The following is a 20,384-nucleotide window of genomic DNA, read 5'->3' as shown; positions in this document are numbered from 1 at the left end:
ATCATCAGTTCTACTAACAGTCCAGATTTCCCCTTCTATATTGGTGCAAGCATTTCACAATACTCAGTTAAATTAACTGTCACACTTTACTAGGAATCGAGTAACACACATATGCACTGCTGCTTTGCCACTTACCATTTGAGATCTGTTCTTTGGACAGCCATTGATGTCTTCAATCTTTTCATTCGCTGAAAAACAAATATAAAAGGTAATGCAAAAAGTGTAGTAAGGACACAAGTACCAGTTATTTCCAGAGCACTTGTTGCTAGCTAAATCAAGTGGCCTAAGATTGTAGTTGTCCAATCAAAGCAAATGTGTGAAACATTGAGACCCATGCAGTGGCTGGATTTTTCTCATGGGTCATTCCTCCAGAGACAGCTGGAGCAAGGTCATCATCATTTCACAAGGAGACAACTGGGCTGACATTTCTTAAAGTGAGAGGTAACTCCTTATACAACCAAATGCTTAAAAACTGGATACTGCACTGCATCACTGGTGCGCGCGTGAGTGCACACACACAACATGTGTGAAGATGGATGTGCGCAGGGATCATTAATTTCATAAAGTGTATGCGTATATCATAGATTTGATGACTAGAAGGGACCACTGTGGTCATCTAATATGATGTGATGACATCTACCTAATACAGACTTCCCTAAATTAACTGTTGCTTTAAGTTCAACAGCTGTGGCTGAATTAGAGTATATATTTTAGAAAAATATTTAATATTGATTTTAAATTTCCATTAATAGGGAATCCACCACAACACCTGGTATGTTGTTCCAGTGGTTAATTACCTTCACTGTTAAAAAATTACACCTTTCTTCTAGTCTGAAGTTGTCTAGCTTCATGTTCTAGCCATTGGATCTTGTTATACCTTTGCCTGCTAGATTGAAGAGCCCTCTATCATCAAAATTCTATTCCCCACGTAGGTGCTGACTGTGATCAAGTCACCCCCTTAACCTTCTCGTTGATAAACTATTAGACTGAGCTCCTGGCATCTACCACTATAAGGCACATTCTCCAACCCTTTAATCATTCTCATGGCACTTTTCTGACCCTCTCCAATTTAGGAATAGCCCTTTTGAAGTGTGGACACCAGAAATGGACACAGTATTCCTGTAGCAGTTCCACCAATGCCAAATACAAAGATAATATATATCCCCTTTGCTCCTATTCCATATTCTTCTGTTTATAAATCCAAGGAGCACATTAGCTCTTTAGGCCTCTGTCACCCTGCAAGCTCATGTTCATCTAATTATCCACCATGACCCCACCCCGCACAAGTCTTTTTCAAAATCAGTGCTTCCCAGGATATAATCCCCCATCCTTTAAGTATCGCTGCATTCTTTTCTCCTAGATTTACATCTTTACTGTATTGAAATGCAAGTTGTTTCCTTGTGCCCAGTTTATTTAGCGATTCAGATCGCTATGTATTCGGGACCTCTCCTCTTTATTGACCACTCCCCCACTCTTTTGGTCATCTGCAAATTTTGTCAGTGATGATTTTATGATTTCTTCCAAGACAAGTGTTAAACAGCATAGGGCCAAGAATCAATCTGTGCCAAAATCCCACTAGAAACATACCCACTTGATGATGATTCCCCATTTCCAATTATATTTTGAGACTTGTCAGTTTTTAATCCATTTAACATGTGCCATGTGGATTTTGTATCTAGTTTCTTAATCAAAATATTATGTGGTACCAAGTCAAATGCCTTACCAAAGTCTATTGTATCAACACTATTACCTTTATCAACCAAATGTATAATGTCACAAAAATGATATTGAGTTAGTTCAATGAGATCTATTTTCCATAAACCCAAGTTATTAGCATTAATTATATTACTCTTTTAAAATTCTTTAATAATAGAGTCTGGTACCAGCTGTTCCATTATTTTGTTTGGTATTGATGTCTGGCTGACAGGCCAATAATTACCCAGGTAATCCTGTTTATATTTTTGCAAATTTTGTACATTAGCATTCTCATGGTCCTCTGGAACTTCCCCAGTGTTCCAAGATTTATTGATAAAGTAATATAAGCAGTCCTCAGCCAGCTCTTTTAAAACTCTTGGATGCAAATTATTCAGATCCACAGATTTGATGATGTCTAACTTTAGTAGCTACAGTTTAACATCCTCCTGAATTACTGTTGGAATGGAAAGTATTTCATCATCATCTATCCATATATCAACTGTAGTGTTTTTGGTTTTTGGGGTGGCTGTTTTTTGTTTTGTTGTTTTGTTTTTTGTTTCCTCCAAACACAGAATGGAAATATTTACTGATGACTGTAGTAGGAAGAGAGCCTGAGACATAAGCCCTGTATCAGAGATCTGGTATGAGGCAGAACCTGCTCACAGAATCTGGGAAGAACAGGGCTTATATTGCAGAAATACACATTCCTAAAAAAGTGCTAAGCACAGAGTACTCACGCAAACACATCCTCATATCAAGTGGTACCAGAACATCCTGATATCAAGGATGGTACAAAAACATTCCCCAAGGATAACAGAAACACACTGATCCCCCCCTAAAAGATAAGGTCAGGATGACAGTACGTAACTTGTTTATATCAGGGTATAAAAATGTATCTCAGAGGGAGTATCTTTGGCTAGCCTAGGGGGCAGTGGAAAGTCCCGCCATTGACTGAGCTGCATCCATTGTCGTGGGTATATATGTCTCAATAGCTCATGGAATCTGCCAGGTGCTATTACCGTGCTTCCTCAACAATAAACCTGGCTGGATGCCTTCGTACCTTAATGGATCTTGTGGTCATTGGGTGGTTCGCTCAAGGTCTGCTCTGCCAACTGTCTGTGTAGAGCTGGGACAGCACACAGGGAAAACATACACATGCAGCCAAACATCTGACCACAGTGACTTCAGCATTTTTGCATTATTATTGACAATTCTACCATTTGGACCAATACCATTGCTAGAACTCCTTTTGTTCCCAGTATGCTTAAAATATTCCTTCTTATTGTCCTTTACTCTGCTGGCCATTGACATCTTCTAGTGTCCTTTTGCTTCCCTTATCAATTTTCTATAATTTCTAGTTTCTAATTTATATTCATTGCTATCAATGGCCCCTTTTTCCAATTTGTTATAGATTGTTGTGTTTTTAAAAATATTTTTATAGCTTTGTTCACTTCTCCTCTAAGCCAGGCAGGTTTTTTAACCAGTGTAGCTTTCTCCCAATTGTGACCCTGTGCTTTCTTTGGGCATCTAAGAAAACATTCTTAAATAGTTCTTAATTTTATTCACATTTTTCTGTTTAAATTCTCTCTCAGCTAATTTGTCTCATAATTCTCTTCTGCTTTGTGAATTTGGCACCTTTAAAGCATAGGGGTATATATTGCTGATTTGGTATCATGGACAGGTATCAATACATTATAAACTAGAAGAAAGAATTGGAGTTGGTGGTCACATATCTTCTGTGAGGAAATCTTTGGGCTACAGAAAAAAAGAACTAGATTAGGCTCAGGGTTCTCCCATAAACAGGATTCTGTGTACTCTGTAGCAGAATGGGACCAAATGCACTACCAACCCCTAAACTCTGTGGCAGCAACTTCTATAATCCACAGCAACGTTAATGTATTCCATTCCATTCCCCTCTAGCCACAAGCACACAAAACTATAGAGCATAGCTCGAAATACTCACTGCCCCAAAATTTGTCAATGGTTATTTTCAAGGATAGTTTTTCCACCACCACCATTCTCTCCTGCTCCACTCCCTGGCCTCAACTCCCATAGCATGGTCCACACCACCCAGTGGTTCCAGGTGGCTAGGGATAGCAGATGGAAGAGAGAGCTGCTAGAAGAAATGGCAAAGGGTCATATTTGCAGCTTGCTCAGCAATAGTTGTAGTGGTCTTTGATTGCAGCCTGGCTGAACTTCAACCCCTATCTTTCTGTTTGCCTAGAGAACAGTTGAATATGGCTCTCTGCAGACTCATGCAGATGACACTGCATCACTTACACAATTCACAATTTTGAGTTTCTCTCTGCAACCATAAGAGCTTGAAACAATCAGATTCTGGAGCACAGTTCTCAGCAGGAAGTAAACTCCATTGCAAATTCTGCAACCTCAGAATCCGGACTACATGGGTCTTTCCCGTTAACCCTTATTTACTGCAGCCCCATCAAGCTTTGATTATCTTCCTAGGCTCTTCCCTGCACAGAATGGGTTTCTGTATCATTAGCCTGGCCTAAAATTATTCTAAAACCAACATTGTACACTATGGGCTAATAGCAGTACAGCTCCAAGGCTGGAGAGATATTTCACCATTTCCCCCATGGCACTTTACCCATGTACAGTCAGATTACTCTGGTTTTATGTGAGTGAAATGAATTTCACCCTGAGATTTTTAAACGTTTCCAAACTTTTGCCACTTTTGATGTATACACTGAGGATGTCTGATGACTTCTCTCTTCCCCTTTATTAAGCTAGACATAGCAAAAGCAGCTTAACTCAGTGATAAAAGTAGTATGAACAGAAATAACCATTTTTTCATAGATAGAATCTGAATCAAAGGAGAGAGAAGGGAACCTAAAGGAAGGTTTGGTTTTATTTCTTCTGTGGCACGTGCATAATAATACTGTGAGACAGGTTATTAGAGTCAAAAGTATATGGAAACATGAGGGGGAAAGAGGGTCTCTACCACAACGTACTGTAAAGTGTTCTTTAAATCTCTTGGTCAGGCAGCTGCTGGTGTCCCAGATATAGATATGCATTCCCCACAAAAATAAAAATCCTCAACAAATGGCACTCGATACGCTACATGAAAAGTTATGATAGGAATGATTCTAAACTGCCTTGGATAAGGACCATGCAGAGCAGAACATGGGTGGATATATAGAACCTTTTATACAAAAAGTAGCTCAACACACTGTACAATGAGTTAAGTTCTTTGTTACAAACAGCTTTGTTACAAACCTCAGCCATATCTTTGGACCTTACAATAATTTTTCCCGAGTAAAAGGATGTTGGCTAATACTGTTCATAAAGTGCTAAAACTTTTACTTGGACAGCTATCCAGACCCAAGCAGAAGAAATCTTTGCTTAATGTCTCATCCACAGGATAAATTGCGATTCTGGCATGTCCTGACTGTATATGAGTCCGGATGCAGATTTGGAACATAAATCCACAACCTTCTGGCCCAAAGGTGAGAGTAATAAAGGCTTTTCTACACATGAAAGTTATTCTGAAATAAAAGAGGTTGTGTATTTAAAGCGGACAACCATTCCAGATTAACTCCATGTTTGGACACTCTTATTCTGGAATAAGAGAGTTTTTTTCTAGTTTAATTTGACATACTTCCAGGTGAAAATTCCTGAATAGTCATTCCTAAATAATTCCAGGATCAGACAAGCCGTTAGTAAGCAACAGTGTTAACTGAGAGATCAGTAATGTGACAGAGGCATCAGTTTGGCAGAATAGGACATTACTGTCCATTATTTATGAAGATTACCAGGCTTGGAAAATAGTACTGCAATTGCAGTCAATCAAGAAAACTAAGATACTAGGAACTCTGTGCTATTAAATAAATGGCTTTCTAAAAGTAGACTGAGTGTCTGATGCTGCTCCCATTAAAGTCAATGACAAAGTTCCCATTGACTTCAATGGGAGCAGACCCCGAATACTTAGATCTCTATAGAAGATCGAGAGAGTGTACTACAAAATGTACAAAGTGAAAGTATATTATAGAAAATGCTGATACAAAGCCAACAAGGGTAAGTGACCCATCTTTGTAAGTGTAGAGCATATTTTTGTCAATTGAAGTGTTCCACTTACTGAGTATGGTAGTAGAAATCTGTCATCTTAACACAGACTTTCAATCATGGAAACAAAAGAGATTTATAAGTAGTGCAGTGTAGTGCGAGGATATAACACAGAATCTTTCAAGCTAGCTACGGTTTAGCAAACAACTTAATCCTTTCCAGTACCCAAATTAAAGGACTTTAATTTCTGTTCAATCAGTCCCTACATTTGTAACTTTTGGAACATCATATTACATTCTTTTAAAAAATGCTGGATTAGATAAACAGAAGAAATTGGCAGTCCCCCCAATACAGCCTCAGATGAAAATCCACAGGAAAACTCTCTCTTTTCCCCTTGGAACTTTTCCCAGGTATGTAGTGTTAAGAGTCTCTTGAAGCTCCTCCCCTATCACAGGTGAATCGTAATTACGCTGAAACACCTAAATTGATCCATTTTTAAATAGTTCAATGGTTGTTGTATCTAATTTTTTAAAAATGGTTGGCCAAGAGTTGAGGAGGAGAAAGCTCATTTTGGTTATGTTGGCAGCTCCACTGATCTCTCAGTAAAAACTTCAGTCAAAAGAAAAGCCAAAAGTTTGATTGACAGTTCAGTGTTTTAAGTTCAGTGTCTCAGGTGTGACATTTGCCATTTAGATTTTATATCACTTTGTATTTGTGTGTGTATAGACATGCATTCAGTGTGTTGGTTTATTCACAATGTCAAAATCATCTGTGCCAATGTACATCTTAACTCTGTGCTCCCATACCAGTGTAACACTACAGTATATATTCCACCTTTCAGAGTACCAATACCATTAGTTGGCCAAGTGAAGAAAGGCTTAGCACTCTATGCAATGGCATTTCACTGTTTGTAAGTCCTGCCCCCTTAAGACACATTCCCTGACCCAAAAAGTTTACAATCTGATATCCAGGTTCTGCAAGCAGTAACACATGGGAGCAGTCCCATTGACTGCAGTGGGATTATGCATATACATGAAGTTACACAGATGTGTAAATCTTTGCAAGCTTTGAACCAAAATAACCTAGCATTTTGTCAATAAAGTTCCCCATTGACTTGAGAATATTATGACAAACTGTCACTGTACAACACACAAAATAATTCAAGTACAATATTGCTAGTAGTTAAATCTGAAGATTATATCTCTGTGCTCTTCGGTGTCAAATTTATCCCTACCAGGTTTCAAATATTTTTAGAATTGCCCATTGTTTCAAAATATGGATGCCAAGTTATAATAAAAAGTGAATGAAAGTTACCAAGTTATAAATTCCTAAATCAGATTTCTTTTCTTTCCAGAAATATACATCTGGTTTTGAGTGACAGGAATGTACACAGAACGAGGGAGTGCTGGACCTTGTAAACCTCGATAATAATTCACTCTGATGGCCCTGATGTGTGGTGACAGTTGACTGTCTCCAGGGTGTTCACCATGCAAAAAGATAATCTCACTAATAGGATGTTTCTTGGAATGTAGTGGGGACAACTTCTTGTTTCAGTTGGTGGAGGAAGTAACTGGGGGGCAAATATTTTAGTCTTGATTCTGACTAATGGAGGGAGAGAGGGGAGAATTGGTAGTGAATCTGAAGGTTGAAGGCAATTTGGATCAAAGTGATCATGAAATGATAGATTTCACAACTCTACGGAAAGGAAGGTGTGAGAGGAGCAAAAAAAGGATAGTAGACTTCAAAAAAGAAGATTTTAACCAACTGGGAGAACTGTAGGAAAAGGTACCACAGGAAGAAAATCTATACCTGTTAAGGAGAGCTGGTAGTTTGGCAAACTATCTCAATAAGAAGAATACACAGTTCAGATTTTATAAGGTCTTAAAAGGCACTTCTGCACTTTTCCCTTCCTTATGAAGTTTAACAAAGGCTTCAAATATTTGTTTAGGATTTGTTCTGCTTGTTTTTCCTTAGAAATATCAGACATGTCAAGCTTGTTTTTTCTCTAATTTTGATGGAGGATTCATTATAGATCATGAGCTTTCTGAGCCCTTACCCAAAAGGGCAGAGGTGTTATATCCTTAACAATGGCCGCTTCTCTCAGCTGTGCTATTTAGGCATTTGAGCTAAACTGATGTTAACAAAAAACTAAGAGTTTGAAGCAGAATAAAAATTACATCCCTTCTTAATTAATCAGGTTTAACTGCATGGCATCTCTGACGGCATAATCCTACCAGTTCTCTAATCATCTACAGGATCTCCTAGGGGAAAAAAGGGAAGACAAGGCCTGCATTTCTAATGTTTAAAACAAAAAGGCAGAAAAGAGAATTCAGAAGAGAACAGAAAACCTTTCAAAAGCTCTTCTTCGTTCTTCATAAAAAGGTGCAAACATATTTCCCTTTGCAGATCGCTGTTAGCACTGAAGTCTTGAATACAAAACTCATGCAGTGACCAAAAGGAATGTTCATAATCAAATTCACTTGAAAAGGTTTTGTTAACCTGGGATAATCTCTAAATACACCACCAATGCCCATAAAAGAACAGGGATGTCTCTATGGTACTGCTGCTTTCTCGTACCCTCCCGCCCCCGCCCCCCCCCCCCCCCCACACACACCAGAGAACACTGCATGCAGAAGGGGGAAAGAAATTACCATTCAGAAACTTTCATAGTACAAATCCTTATTTATGAGGATAGGTCATGATTTTATAGCTGCAGTTGAAGCTGTTTCCATGTGTGGAAGTTACCACTTCTAATGTGACAACGAGATGCAGCTTGCCTAAGGCCAGTGCATAAGGGATGCAAATGAATATTTCCCTTTCAGTGCCAATTTGGGGGATTAAAGTGGAATTTGTGTGTTTAAACATGGATTTTCTTTTGTTTGGAAAAAATTATGAAAAAGAAAATCCTTCACCTTAGGTATTAACCTTTCACAGCTGTGTCTTAAAATGCTAAATCCAAACACTAAAACAGCAATGAGAAAAAGCAGAAAAAATGCAAAGATGAATTAAATCAAACATTTTAGCAAACAATAATTCTTCTGAATATTTTTCACAGGACATATTTTTAAACATATGGGAGCATTCACAAGTAGGTGCACATGGAAATATGCATACAAGTATTTGACACAGGTAGGTACACTGTTTTTGGTAGTGTTCTTATATGCATGTTTCTACTCTAGGAATTTGTGCAGCAATGTTACATATATGTAACTGTATGTATGTAGGGATAGATTTTAAAAAAGCACAAAAGGCAGCTAGGTGCCCAACTCCCATTGAAAGTCAACTGGAGATGGGTGCCTTCCTCCACTTTATGCCTCTGAAAATCTCCCCATTAAAATATTTGTGTTGGTATACACAGTTACCTAGATATTGGATGCAGTTTTGTTATACACAGATACACAAGTAATTCATGTGAAATTTTTATACCCATGTAGTTACATGGATAGTTTTCGGAGTGCTATACTCAGACAGCAATGAATATGTTGTTTGTTCAGTATGTACGGGCCAGATCTTCATCTGGTAAAAATCAATTTAGCTCAGTTGGAGTCAATAGAAACTATGGCAATTTATGTCAGCTGAATATCTGACCCATACATTCATAAACTTAACTCAGGGCTCTAATTCTTTTGCACAGCATTTGTAACAGAAATAACTATACAAGCTTTGGTGTCTAGTTACTTCACTACAGTCTTCTTCATTTGCATCTCAAGTCTGTCAGTCTTGTTGTCAATAACAGTCATTCTAATTCCTATTAATGGGCTTCCTGATTCTGTCATTCTCTATAGCTCCATCCATGTGTTTTGTGATAGCCTAAATACCAGATGGATGAGTCTCTAAAGGAAGTAATGAAGAACCTGGAACTGGGGGAATGTGGAGCCCTGCACAGGGCCCAACCTGAACCTTCAACTCCCATTGGCATCAGTCCCTTTAGCGCCTGGGGCCATCCTGACAACAAATGAGCTTCCTTATTTTAAAACAGATTGTTAAAGGTTCTTTTCTTCCATATACTAATCATGTCCTTCCCTAATCCTAACTGCACACTGGAATTTTTCAGAAGTGGCAGATTTAATATAACACACCATTGTCTTGGTGAATTATTTCCAGACCAGTCTAAAAAAGGTAACAGGAACAAAGATAACAAAAAGATAACAAGCAAGGTCACAAGTCACCCAACAGAAAAAAAGCTCATCAGCTGCTTTTTCCCTTCAGCTGTCCTGGGTGATAATGCTGTGTCAGGAGATCTTATCAAGATCAAATATTTTTCCACAATCCCCGAACATAAAGCTTTATCAAATTAATTATCAAAGCCTGTGAGGCAGAATTATCATCTTAATTCCATATGGTTTCTATTTCTTTTTCCCATATTTATGTGAAAAAACAAGCTCTGGCTCTGACAAAATAGGTGTATACATGGCACAAAAAGAGAAACTCACTCACCTACAACCTGGATGATTTCAGCCAGTAAGACTCCATCAGTCACATCTTGCTGTAGGTCCTTGATCAATCGTTTGTGACCAGATTTTGCGAGATAGTGATTAGCCCAATCCGTGTAAATCTATTAGGAGGAAAAGAAATACATAAAAACAAAATTTTAGGTATTTGATCAAACTTAAAAATGAGAATCCCATCTCTTAGTCCATGCACAACTACCTCTCACATTTTCAGACCTTGGACAGAAGATCCCTGCTTGTGAGCTGTATGAATTGTAATGGTGCTAAATTGTTTCAAGGTATTGTGCAGATCAAGTATTCTGCATACTATGGGGTATGGCTTTTTTCTATTGAGAAATCTAACATTAGAGCTCAGGAAAAAACTACAGCAGTGGTTCTCAAGCTTTTGTGGTGACCCCTTTTACATAACAAGCCTCTGAGTGCGACCCCCCTTATGAATTAAAAAAAAATTAAACAGATTTAATACCATTATAAATGCTGGAGGCAAAGCGGGGCTTGGGGGCGAAGCTGACAGCTCGTGACCCCCTAGTTTGAAAACCCCTGAACTATAGCATGCTTCTAAACATTCTATGGCATGAATGGAGTATCAGACATGGAACTAAATGTTTTGCAGCACTGACAAGGTTATGGAATTGGTTTCTATTTTCAAACTCAGTATTTTGTGTTTTCCCTCTGCCATTCCTTTTCTGTTATTGAGAAACCTTAAAGACTCATTTCTAAGGAAAATTTCTATGGCGTGATTTTCAGGATGAAGTTCCGTTTAAATGTTAACTAATAAGCTCTGATGCATGAGATCTAACTGCTCTAAAGTCCTAGTGCATGGGATCTACTATGTCCATTAGACTGATTTTAAATTCCCTTACAGATTTGTAATTACAGTTACTTCCTTTAAAATAAATCTCTATCTGAAATCCAAGCAAATATTAATCAAGCAATTAAACCACAAGACTTTAAATATATTTTTATTTATAGGCCACGTTTTACTCATCACAGACTATATTGCTTTTAACAATAGTAAATACAGTATTCAGGATACATAACTTATTTGTCAAACACATAACCTTTTCAGAGTGCATTATCAAAAAGAAGAAAAACCTATTAAGGAACTTCCATTGATGAGCCCAATATTGTTCCCTGTTCCCAGACAGGACAAAATTAAAGAGAAACGCAGCGTCTATGATCTATCTCAACTCAAAATGAATAAAGCCAAAAAATCTAGACATCTGAACTTTGTCCTTTGTTTTTTTCTTTTTCAAGTCAACCTTAAATTCCAACTTTACTCTCAGGGGTATCCGGCCTATTAAAAGGCACGGTCATCCTATTTCAGTGAATGTGTATAGTGTCAAACACGAAAGAGTTCCAATACTGCTAGTTTAACACATCCCTGCCTTACATATATTCTGAGAGAGATTTTATCTCCTGCTTTATTCCCTCAGCAGTAGTCAAAGAATTCAGCCCAATGCCTAGAGTTTTGTAAAGGAGGCCCATGATTCTTTTACAGTTCTTTGGAGCGGGAGGAGTCCAGACACTTGTCGAACCAACTCCTGTACCAGATGAGGAGTAGCCACCATCTTTCTCTTTTGAACCTGTTGGTTTTGAAGTCCCTGAAAATGCTAGGATGAAACTTTGATATCTCAAAATGAACCCTGAGGACTCCTGGGTAAAGTAAATGAATTTATGAACTCACAAAGACTACAGTCAGGTAACATCTGAAAAAGTAAACCCAAGAGGACCAAAAACCGTGAGCCGAAACTTATATAAACCAGGACATGTGCCTGACCACCAAAACCAAATGACTCTCAGGGCATATCTACACTACCATATGTCGCAAAAATTTATGTTGCTCAGGGATCTGGAAAAAACACACCCAAGCGACATAAGTTTCACTGGCTGTGTGCACAACGCTATGTCAGCTGGAGAGCTTCTCCTTCCGACATAGCTACAGCGGCTATGAGCGGCTACACGAAAGATAGAGCGGCTACACAAAAGATCTTACAGCAGCACAGCTGAATCGGTACAGCTGTGCTGCAGTAAACTCACTAGTGTAAAACATGGCCTAAATGACAGTAATGCTAAACAATGGCAGAGCTTTTAGAGATTTGTGTGGAGCCAGAATCTCCTCACTTAGGCCAGTTTTACACAAATATAAGTAAAAATCAGGACAATTACTTCCATATTTGGAGATTGGCAAGGTAGAAATGCTGATTTCTACCTGCCTTTAAAACAAAGACTGTCTTTCATATAAATTTAAGGATGATCAAAGACACAAACAAACAGATAATATCAAGCTAGCAGATAGAGTACTCCATATACATAACTGCTAGACTCACGGCCAGGTAATCTGGGACATCTGTATTAATGTTGCACAGTTGGTTATCTATTTACGGAAGAATTCAATTTAATTTCAGAATCTTCATAAACAAACCCCACAGTTTACAATGTTCATCCCCACTATTAATTTGGTTCCTTCTTCCTGAAACACTGTACTAATGATTGGCATTGGTAGTTCAGGAAGTATTCATTCACGGAGAGAGAACCGTACCAGCTGTTACTATACTAAATTAAAACAGGGTCAAAAGGGAACCAGACCTCTGTAAAGTCTGTTTGTTCTCATTCCAAACAAGGAAACATGAGAGACATTTTTTTTTTTTTTTTTTTTTTAAAAGAGTCATGTTAAAAAATATCTGTAAAGGCCCTATTTCTATATTAAGATCAGTTCTTTCTTTAGAATAACAGCACTCAAACACTTTTTGGGACAGATTCTGGCCCTTACATGCTAATGCCAATGGTGTACAGGTTCAGGCCCCGTGACAATCACAAGTTCACTGAGTGCATGGAAATCAGGAAAATATACCCAAATCATGATTTTTTTTTCAAATTTCTTATAAAAAAGTAAAATGTGTATAATAAAGTATTTCATACAAAATAATCACCTTAGCAAACTGTACAGCTTAGCTGCTTCATACCTGTGTGCACTAGCCTCCTGCACGTGCAGCATAAGAGTGCTGTGTGCATGCAGAAGAAGAGAGTGCTGTGTGAACATACAGCATAGAGTGCTGTTGATCCCTAAACACAATCTAGGTTGGAAACAGAATGCAATAATGTTGCCAACTTTCTACTCGCACAAAACTGAACACCCTCGCCTTGACCCTGACCCTCCTCTGAGGCTCCGCCCCCGCTCTCTCCATCCCCACCCCTGTTGCTCGCTCGCTCATTTTCACCAGGGTGACTCAAGTGGTTGGGGTATGGAAGGGGGTGAGGGTTCCAGGATGGTCCAGAAATGAGGAGTTCAGGGTGTGGGAGGCGGCTCCAGGCTGAGGCAGTGGGTTGGGATGCAGGAGGGGATGAAGGCTCTGGCTGGAGGTGCAGGCTCTGGGGGCTTTGGGGTGCAGGAGGTGGCTCTGGACTGGGGGGTGGAGTCGAGGGGTTCAGAGAATCAGAGGGGGCTCCGGGTTGAGGCAGGGGGTGGGGTGCGAGGTGTGTGTGAAGGCTCTGGTGGGGGGGTGCGGGCTCTGGGGTGAGGCTGGGGATGAGGGTTTGGGGTGCAGGAGGGAGCTCCGGGCTAGGGATGAGGGGTTCGGTGGGCAGTAGGGGGATCAGGGTGGTTGTGGCGTGGTGGAGGTAAGGCTCTGGGGTGGGAACAAGGGGCTCGGAGTGGGGGCAGGAGTGCAGGCTCCGGGCAGCGCTTACCTTAAGAAGCTCCCGGAAGCAGTGGCATTTCCCTCCCGCTCCAGCTCCTACGCAGAGGTGTGGCCAGGTGGCTCTGCACACTGCTCCATCCGCAGGAGCTGCCACCGCAGCTCCCATTGGCCACAGTTCCCGGCCAATGGGAGCTTGGGTGGTGGTGCCTGCAGGCGAGAGCAGCGCACGCCACGGAGCCTCCTTCCCTCCTAGGAGCCGAACTTGCTGGCCACTTCTAGGGTGCAGCACAGAGCCAGGACAGACAGGCAGCCTGCCTTAGCCCCACAGACCGAGAGCCGCCAGAGGTAATCTCACATCCCAACCCCAGCCCCCAAAACTGGAGTCCCCTCCTGCACCCCAAACCCATCATCCCTGGCCCCAGCCCAGAGCCTGCACCCTCAGCCTAGAGCCTGTACCCCACCCTGCACCCCAACCACCAGCCCTGAGCCCTCCCAAACCCAGAGCCCCCTCTTGCATCCCAGAGCCTGCACCCCCAGCCCTCACTCCCCCTGCACTCCAACCCTTGCCCCAGCCCAGGCCCCCTCCCACACCCTGAACCCCTCACCTCCTCCTGCACCCCAACCCCCTGCCTCAACCAGCAGCCCCCTCCCACATTCTGAATCCCTCAGCCCCACCCCGCAGCCTGGAGCCCCCTCCTGCACCCCAAACCTCTCATCCCCAGCCCCACCCCAGAGCCTGCACCCCAGCCGGAACCCTCACCTCCTCTTGCACTCTGAACCCCCCATTTCTGGTCCCACGCTGGAGCCCGCACTTCCAATTAGAGCCCTCATTCTCTCCAACCCCATGCCCCCGCCCAGTGAAAGTGAGTGAGAGTGGGGGAGAGCAAGTCACCGAGGGAGGGGGAATTTAGTGAGCGGGGGGGGTCTCAGGAAAGGGGCGGGGCTAGGATGTTCAGTTTTGTGCGATTAGAAAGTTGGCAACCCTAAATCAGCTGAAACGTGAACAGTTACCTAAAGCTGCTGCATGGACAAGCAGCAGATTGTGTAATTGGTGAAGCAGTCAGGTTACTCCTCTTTGGTCACTGACAAATTGACTGATGCCAAGATCAGTATGTTTAACAGATTTTATTTGTTTAGAAAGACTTAAATGGTGACAATGCATCTGACTTGGAAATGAAAGCTGTCCTCCCTGATACAATTTACTTACAGACTGTTAATTACAACACTACTGCACACTGCACTATTGTAAAGTGTTTGAATACTCGGGGGGAGAGGGGAGTGGTTTGAGCATTGGCCTGCTAAACCCAGGGTTGTGAGTTCAATCCTTGAGGGGGGATCTGGGGCAAAATCAGTACTTGGTCCTGCTAGTGAAGGCAGGGGGCTGGACTCAATGACCTTTCAAGGTCCCTTCCAGTTCTTGGAGATGGGATATCTCCATTAATAATTATTATTTATTATTATAATACCTTTAGGGTGGATATTGATAATATCAATGCATTTATTTTTTACCTCAAAAGCTTACAATCAAGTGTTTAAGAGATTACTGGCTAACAGTTCAGTTCACCTGCAGTTCTCACATAGTTTTGCTACTGACATCTGGAGGACCAATTGGTGAGGCAAACCCACAGCCAAACCAGGGACTGCTCACTCAATAGATGCTCCTCCAACAGAGCTGTGCAGAGTCACCAAATAAACCACTAACTTGCTCTTCCCTCAGAGCCTGCAGTGACTCACCTTCAAGCATAAGGCAGCCCCCTATCCAGGAGCAGAGGTTAGGTCAGATGACCCTCCAGCTCAGGTATTTCCTCAACCCTGCAGGGCTGCAGCTCAGTCTGTGCAACAGCACTATCCATCGTGGAACCTTTCTGCTGCCTCACAGTATCAAATTCTCAAACCCCCAGCCTACTCTTGACCCTGTTCCTGCCCCGCCTTACCAGAGACTGTTCCAGTCTTGTCCTTGCCCTACCCTGTTACTGACCCGCTCCAGGTTGCCTCCACTTCCTGACCCTCTCTGGACCCTCGGACTCTATCCACGTGGGTTTTGACCCCTGATATGCATCTGGACTCTGGCTACAGTACTGACTTGGCTTGTCCTTGAGCTCTGACCACTCAGCTTTGACCTCTGCTCCAACCACTAGGCCTGACTACCAGGAGGCAACGCCTGACAATTTCCCAGACATTAACAAGCTAACAGCAACAGTCAAAACGTTTTTTTTAAACATCGTGCAAGCAGAAAATAGCATTTTAAAGAGTATCACCAAATCATAGTCCAGGCGGTGGGATCAAATCTTTATGTGAAATTGCCCTCTTAGGTGAGATGGGGAAGCTGGTATGCTGCTATTGAATATCATGCATACTACATTACTTTTTACTCAAGTTTTGTGGAGGAGGAAATGAAAATTACACCAAACACAGAAGCTGAAGGAGTTGAAACATCTGTTGGACAATTCAGAAATTTTACAACTCAACTTAATCGCGAGGTATGACAAAGAGTTTGTTAATTTAATCAAATTGTTTGAAAGACATGAGATTCGTGTTCATCAAGCTTAAAATAAAAAACAAAGTTGACTTAATTAACATTTATCAAGCATATAAATGTGAGTAACACAGCAGGGATTCAAAACCAATCTATTAAAACTTTTATTGAAATTGCAGATAAGTTTTCAAACTATTATCTCTCTGATATGAGTGAAAGAAAACCCTGTTTCACTGAGCCAGCACTTTGGTTCCTTGAAGCGGTACAGTATTTGATCCCATTCAAGCATGTACATTAAACTTGGATGCCTTCCCACTGGATTCCATACCTTGTTTCAACAGGAGCTGGAAAACTGAATTAGAAGGCAACTGGTTTTGTGCGAAGGAATGTAGCAGTGACCTTTCACTAACTGCTTCACGAAAGTTTTCAGAACCATGCTTCCCCAACATTGCGAAACTGGCCAAGTGATATTTCTCTGTTGTCCCTGACTCTACGGATGCCAAGCGTCGTGTTTTGGCATATGGGCGATTCTTACTGCGCAGAGACAACCCACGAAAGAGGAACAAGTAAACCAACTAATGATACTTAAACTTTAATTAAAAACTATAAACAGAAACAGCTCAACATTTAGTGGACTACATAGGTTTGTGTTTACTAACGATTTTAGTTGTAAAACTGATTAAATTTAATTGTGAAATTAATTCTTTGCATATTCCTTGAAAATGATTTAGTTCTAAAATTAATTTCATGCATAGTCTATGAAACTGAATACTTATTTTACCCTATTGAGAATTTTCTTTTTAAAAAAATTGTGATTTACACAGAGCCCTATGTATAGGGGCTCCCAGGAGAAAATTCCTATGTGCAGGAGGAGCTGCATAGGTCCAGCCCTATACTGCCCTCCCTCACAGCCTCTGGTGTAAGGGGGTATTGGGGGGAAGGAGGGGTGACCACCATATTGTTCATGTCTATGATTATGGGCTATGGAGCATCCCATTGACAGCAACAGGGAAGCTGCTGTAAGTTAGAGCTAGTATAATAGGATTCTCCCAGACCCCAGTGTAGGCAAAACGTGGTCATGTGCAAAAGGGGTTCATAGCCACCTTTACTTCCCCTCCTACTGGGTAATGGCTCTCAGGAGGTGAAGGGTAGAATCTACATATAGTGGATTGGATTCTCATCTTTTATCAGTGTAAATTACTGAAGTCACTAGAATTATACGGGTATAAAACCAGTGTAAAAATGAGAGCAGAATCAGGCCTACTAACTTCAGAAGTACCTTCAGAATCAAACAGCAGGTACAAGGGCTTATGTCTTCCTTCTCCATGAGAATCCAAAATCAACCCCCAAGCCTAACACTAAATGTTCCTTCTTTCCTGCCTGATGAATCCTGAAAAGAGAGTAAGGACAACCTAGACTCCCTGTTGCTGTTGCCAATCTGATGTCAATGCAGAAGGGTAAGGTGCAGCTATTTTGATTAGAACTGGCACTGCCTGAAGGGTAACTACCAGTCTCATTAAAAATATTTACACTTTAGTATTTTTCTCTTGGAATAAAACATCACTTGCTTATTTTTATTTTCAGGTGTCAAGTTCTGCAAAACAATGTTGATTGTGTTGACCATAACACTCATGAACTGAAATATATTTCATGGCTTTCCCTCATTTGTCCTCCACTTGCACATCCCATTTAATGTAACTTGTAAAGGTGGATTTCCTATTAGGCCAGCGTTATTGTGAACTTTGAAAGAAAAACAGGTTGAAACATCTCAGTGAAAAACATCTGAGTGAAACAAATGCTGCCTACTGACTGTATGAGTGACACTGCTGTTGGGACAAAAATAACCAAAAAAACAAAAACAACAAACCAGAAATTGTATTTCCTAGATGCCTACAGAGGAAAACATTTTAACAACAGTTGATGGGGTCTGTATTCGACACAGGCCCTGAGCAGGGTAATAGGGGTCAGAAGGTGCCAATTCACCTGGAAGGGAATTAAGGTTGGATAAGACCTAATGGCAGATGAAGCCCAACTGGGGAAGGAGCTGGGATAGGATTTTACTCCTTCTCATAACTCAAGAACTAGGGGTCACCAAATGAAATTAATAGGCAGCAGGTTTAAAACAAACATAAGGAAGTATTTTTTTCACACAACGCACAGTCAACCTGTGGAACTCCTTGCCAGAGGATGTTGTAAAGGCCAAGGCTATAACAGGGTTCAAAAAAGAACTAGATAAATTCATGGAGGATAGGTCCATCAATGGCTATTAGCCAGGATGGACAGGGATGGTGTCCCTAGCCTCTGTTTGCCAGAAGCTGGGAATGTGTGACAGGAGATGGATCACTTGATGATTACCTGTTCTGTTCATTCCCTCTGGGGCACCTGACACTGGCCACTGTCAGAAGACAGGATACTGGGATAGATGGACCTTTGGTCTGACCCAGTATGGCTGTTCTTATGTTCTTATAAACCAGGAAGTGAGAGCCGGAAAAGGCTGCAGGAAGGAGGTCTGCAGTTACTCCTCAGAGAGAAAGGGAGTTGAATAGGGAAAAGGAGGAGATCCTGGGGAACAGTAAGTCCCAGGCTCCTGCCCTGAACTGGGCAGTCTTGCAAGAGGCCGAGAAGGGTGAAGTAGCCATGGGGAGCAGAGGAATCTCTGGTGGTAATCCCAGAGATAGGCAAGGAGCTTGAGTTATGGGGTAGGAAGAAGCCCAGGGAAACAGCAACAGGGTCTGAGACTGAGCAGACCTAAATAACTAGCCATAGGGTCCCTGGGCTAGAACCCCAGAGTTCCCCTACCAGCCACTGGAAAAATGGCACAAGGACCTAGAGTCTTGGATCAGGAGACCATCTGAGACAGTATCCAGACAGCTTTTCTGGTGGGCCTTGTTACCCAAGAAGGTGGGGACTGTACAGTGGCCTGGCTGGAGGCCCGAGTCACACACAGGGAGCATCCCAAGTCACAGAGAGAGGGGGGCCACAGTCCGTGCAGTTTACAGAAGGGAGCATGAGACAGGGCAAGAGCTAATACCCTGACCCAGCCACAATGAAGGACCCCTTCACAAACAAAAAGACATTTTTAAATGTGTAAGGACTTTAAAGAACTAAGATTGAGTCTACCATTAAATTCTACTGCTGCTGTGAAGTAAGAATTGCACAGCACAAAAATATACCTAGTTGTAAAGAATCAATTGAAATTTGCATTACAAACTAAGGAGACTATGGCTTGAAATGTATTAAATAAAGCATCCTTATATTATGAGTAGAATCCTAAACCTCAAGTTTGCACTGACCTCTTTTTAGTTTACAAAACACTGGAAGGTTTTAGCTAGAATTCCAGATATTTACACCTGGTACCTGTGTTAGTATTTTCTGCATTAACAATATAATCTTCATCTCAGCACCTCTGGGATTTGTATTTAAAAGAAAGACTAGTAGAGGTGGCAACAAATAATGTACCCTTTTTGATCTGTGTTCTGGACAGAGCTATTTCCATCCTGGTGGAAATTCCACATTTCTGGGAGGGAGAAAAAAAAAATCTGGCAGGGAGCCTGGGAGGTGAGATGGCAGGAAGCCAAGCATTTTTCTATCCAAAGTTCATCAAAATGGCCAAGTTCCCGCAGAACACAGAGTTCTATGGATCAGCATTTTCTGACCAGCTCTAATTCTGTGGTCTATTCTCCCCTGGATGTCTGCTGGGAGGGAGTGGGGAGCATTGAAATGTGAGTGACGAGAGAATAGTATCTTTACCTGCTACTTCACGCTATGCACAAATCAGGAATGGAACATACATAGGCAACTCATTAGCTTATGCTTACTGCATCCCATGTTTTCATTGAACTTGGTGGGCCTGATTCACCATGCCAGTGTGTGAGAAAAATCAGAAAACTGAAAGAAAATGGAGGAGGAGCAGGTTCTATTAATACCGTTTTCACATAGTTTCCACTTGCTGGTACAAGACACTGGCTAGTATAAATGCACAGTTGTGTCAAACACCACATGATGCTTTATCAACTCTGAAGACAATTCATTAAACATTCACCTGTAAAATCACACCATCATATGCAGTTAGGATCCCACATGTTCAACATTCCCTTC

At 41.3% G+C, this 20,384-nt stretch overlaps 1 protein-coding gene across 1 annotated transcript in view; it reads right to left on the bottom strand.

The window, feature by feature from the left end:
- Window positions 1-20,384, bottom strand: part of NAV2 (neuron navigator 2) — a gene marked incomplete in the record, with an annotated part of 642,501 nt that overhangs the window by 209,715 nt on the left and 412,402 nt on the right. The window contains 2 exon segments of the mRNA XM_034769789.1: window positions 136-188; window positions 10,156-10,273. Coding sequence (XP_034625680.1) covers window positions 136-188; window positions 10,156-10,273 — 171 coding nt within the window.

Source organism: Trachemys scripta, chromosome 4, assembly GCF_013100865.1.
Source record: "Trachemys scripta elegans isolate TJP31775 chromosome 4, CAS_Tse_1.0, whole genome shotgun sequence".
NCBI lineage: Eukaryota > Metazoa > Chordata > Testudines > Emydidae > Trachemys > Trachemys scripta.
Note: the sequence above shows the minus strand (reverse complement) of the source record. Positions and strands in the feature narration are given on the sequence as shown.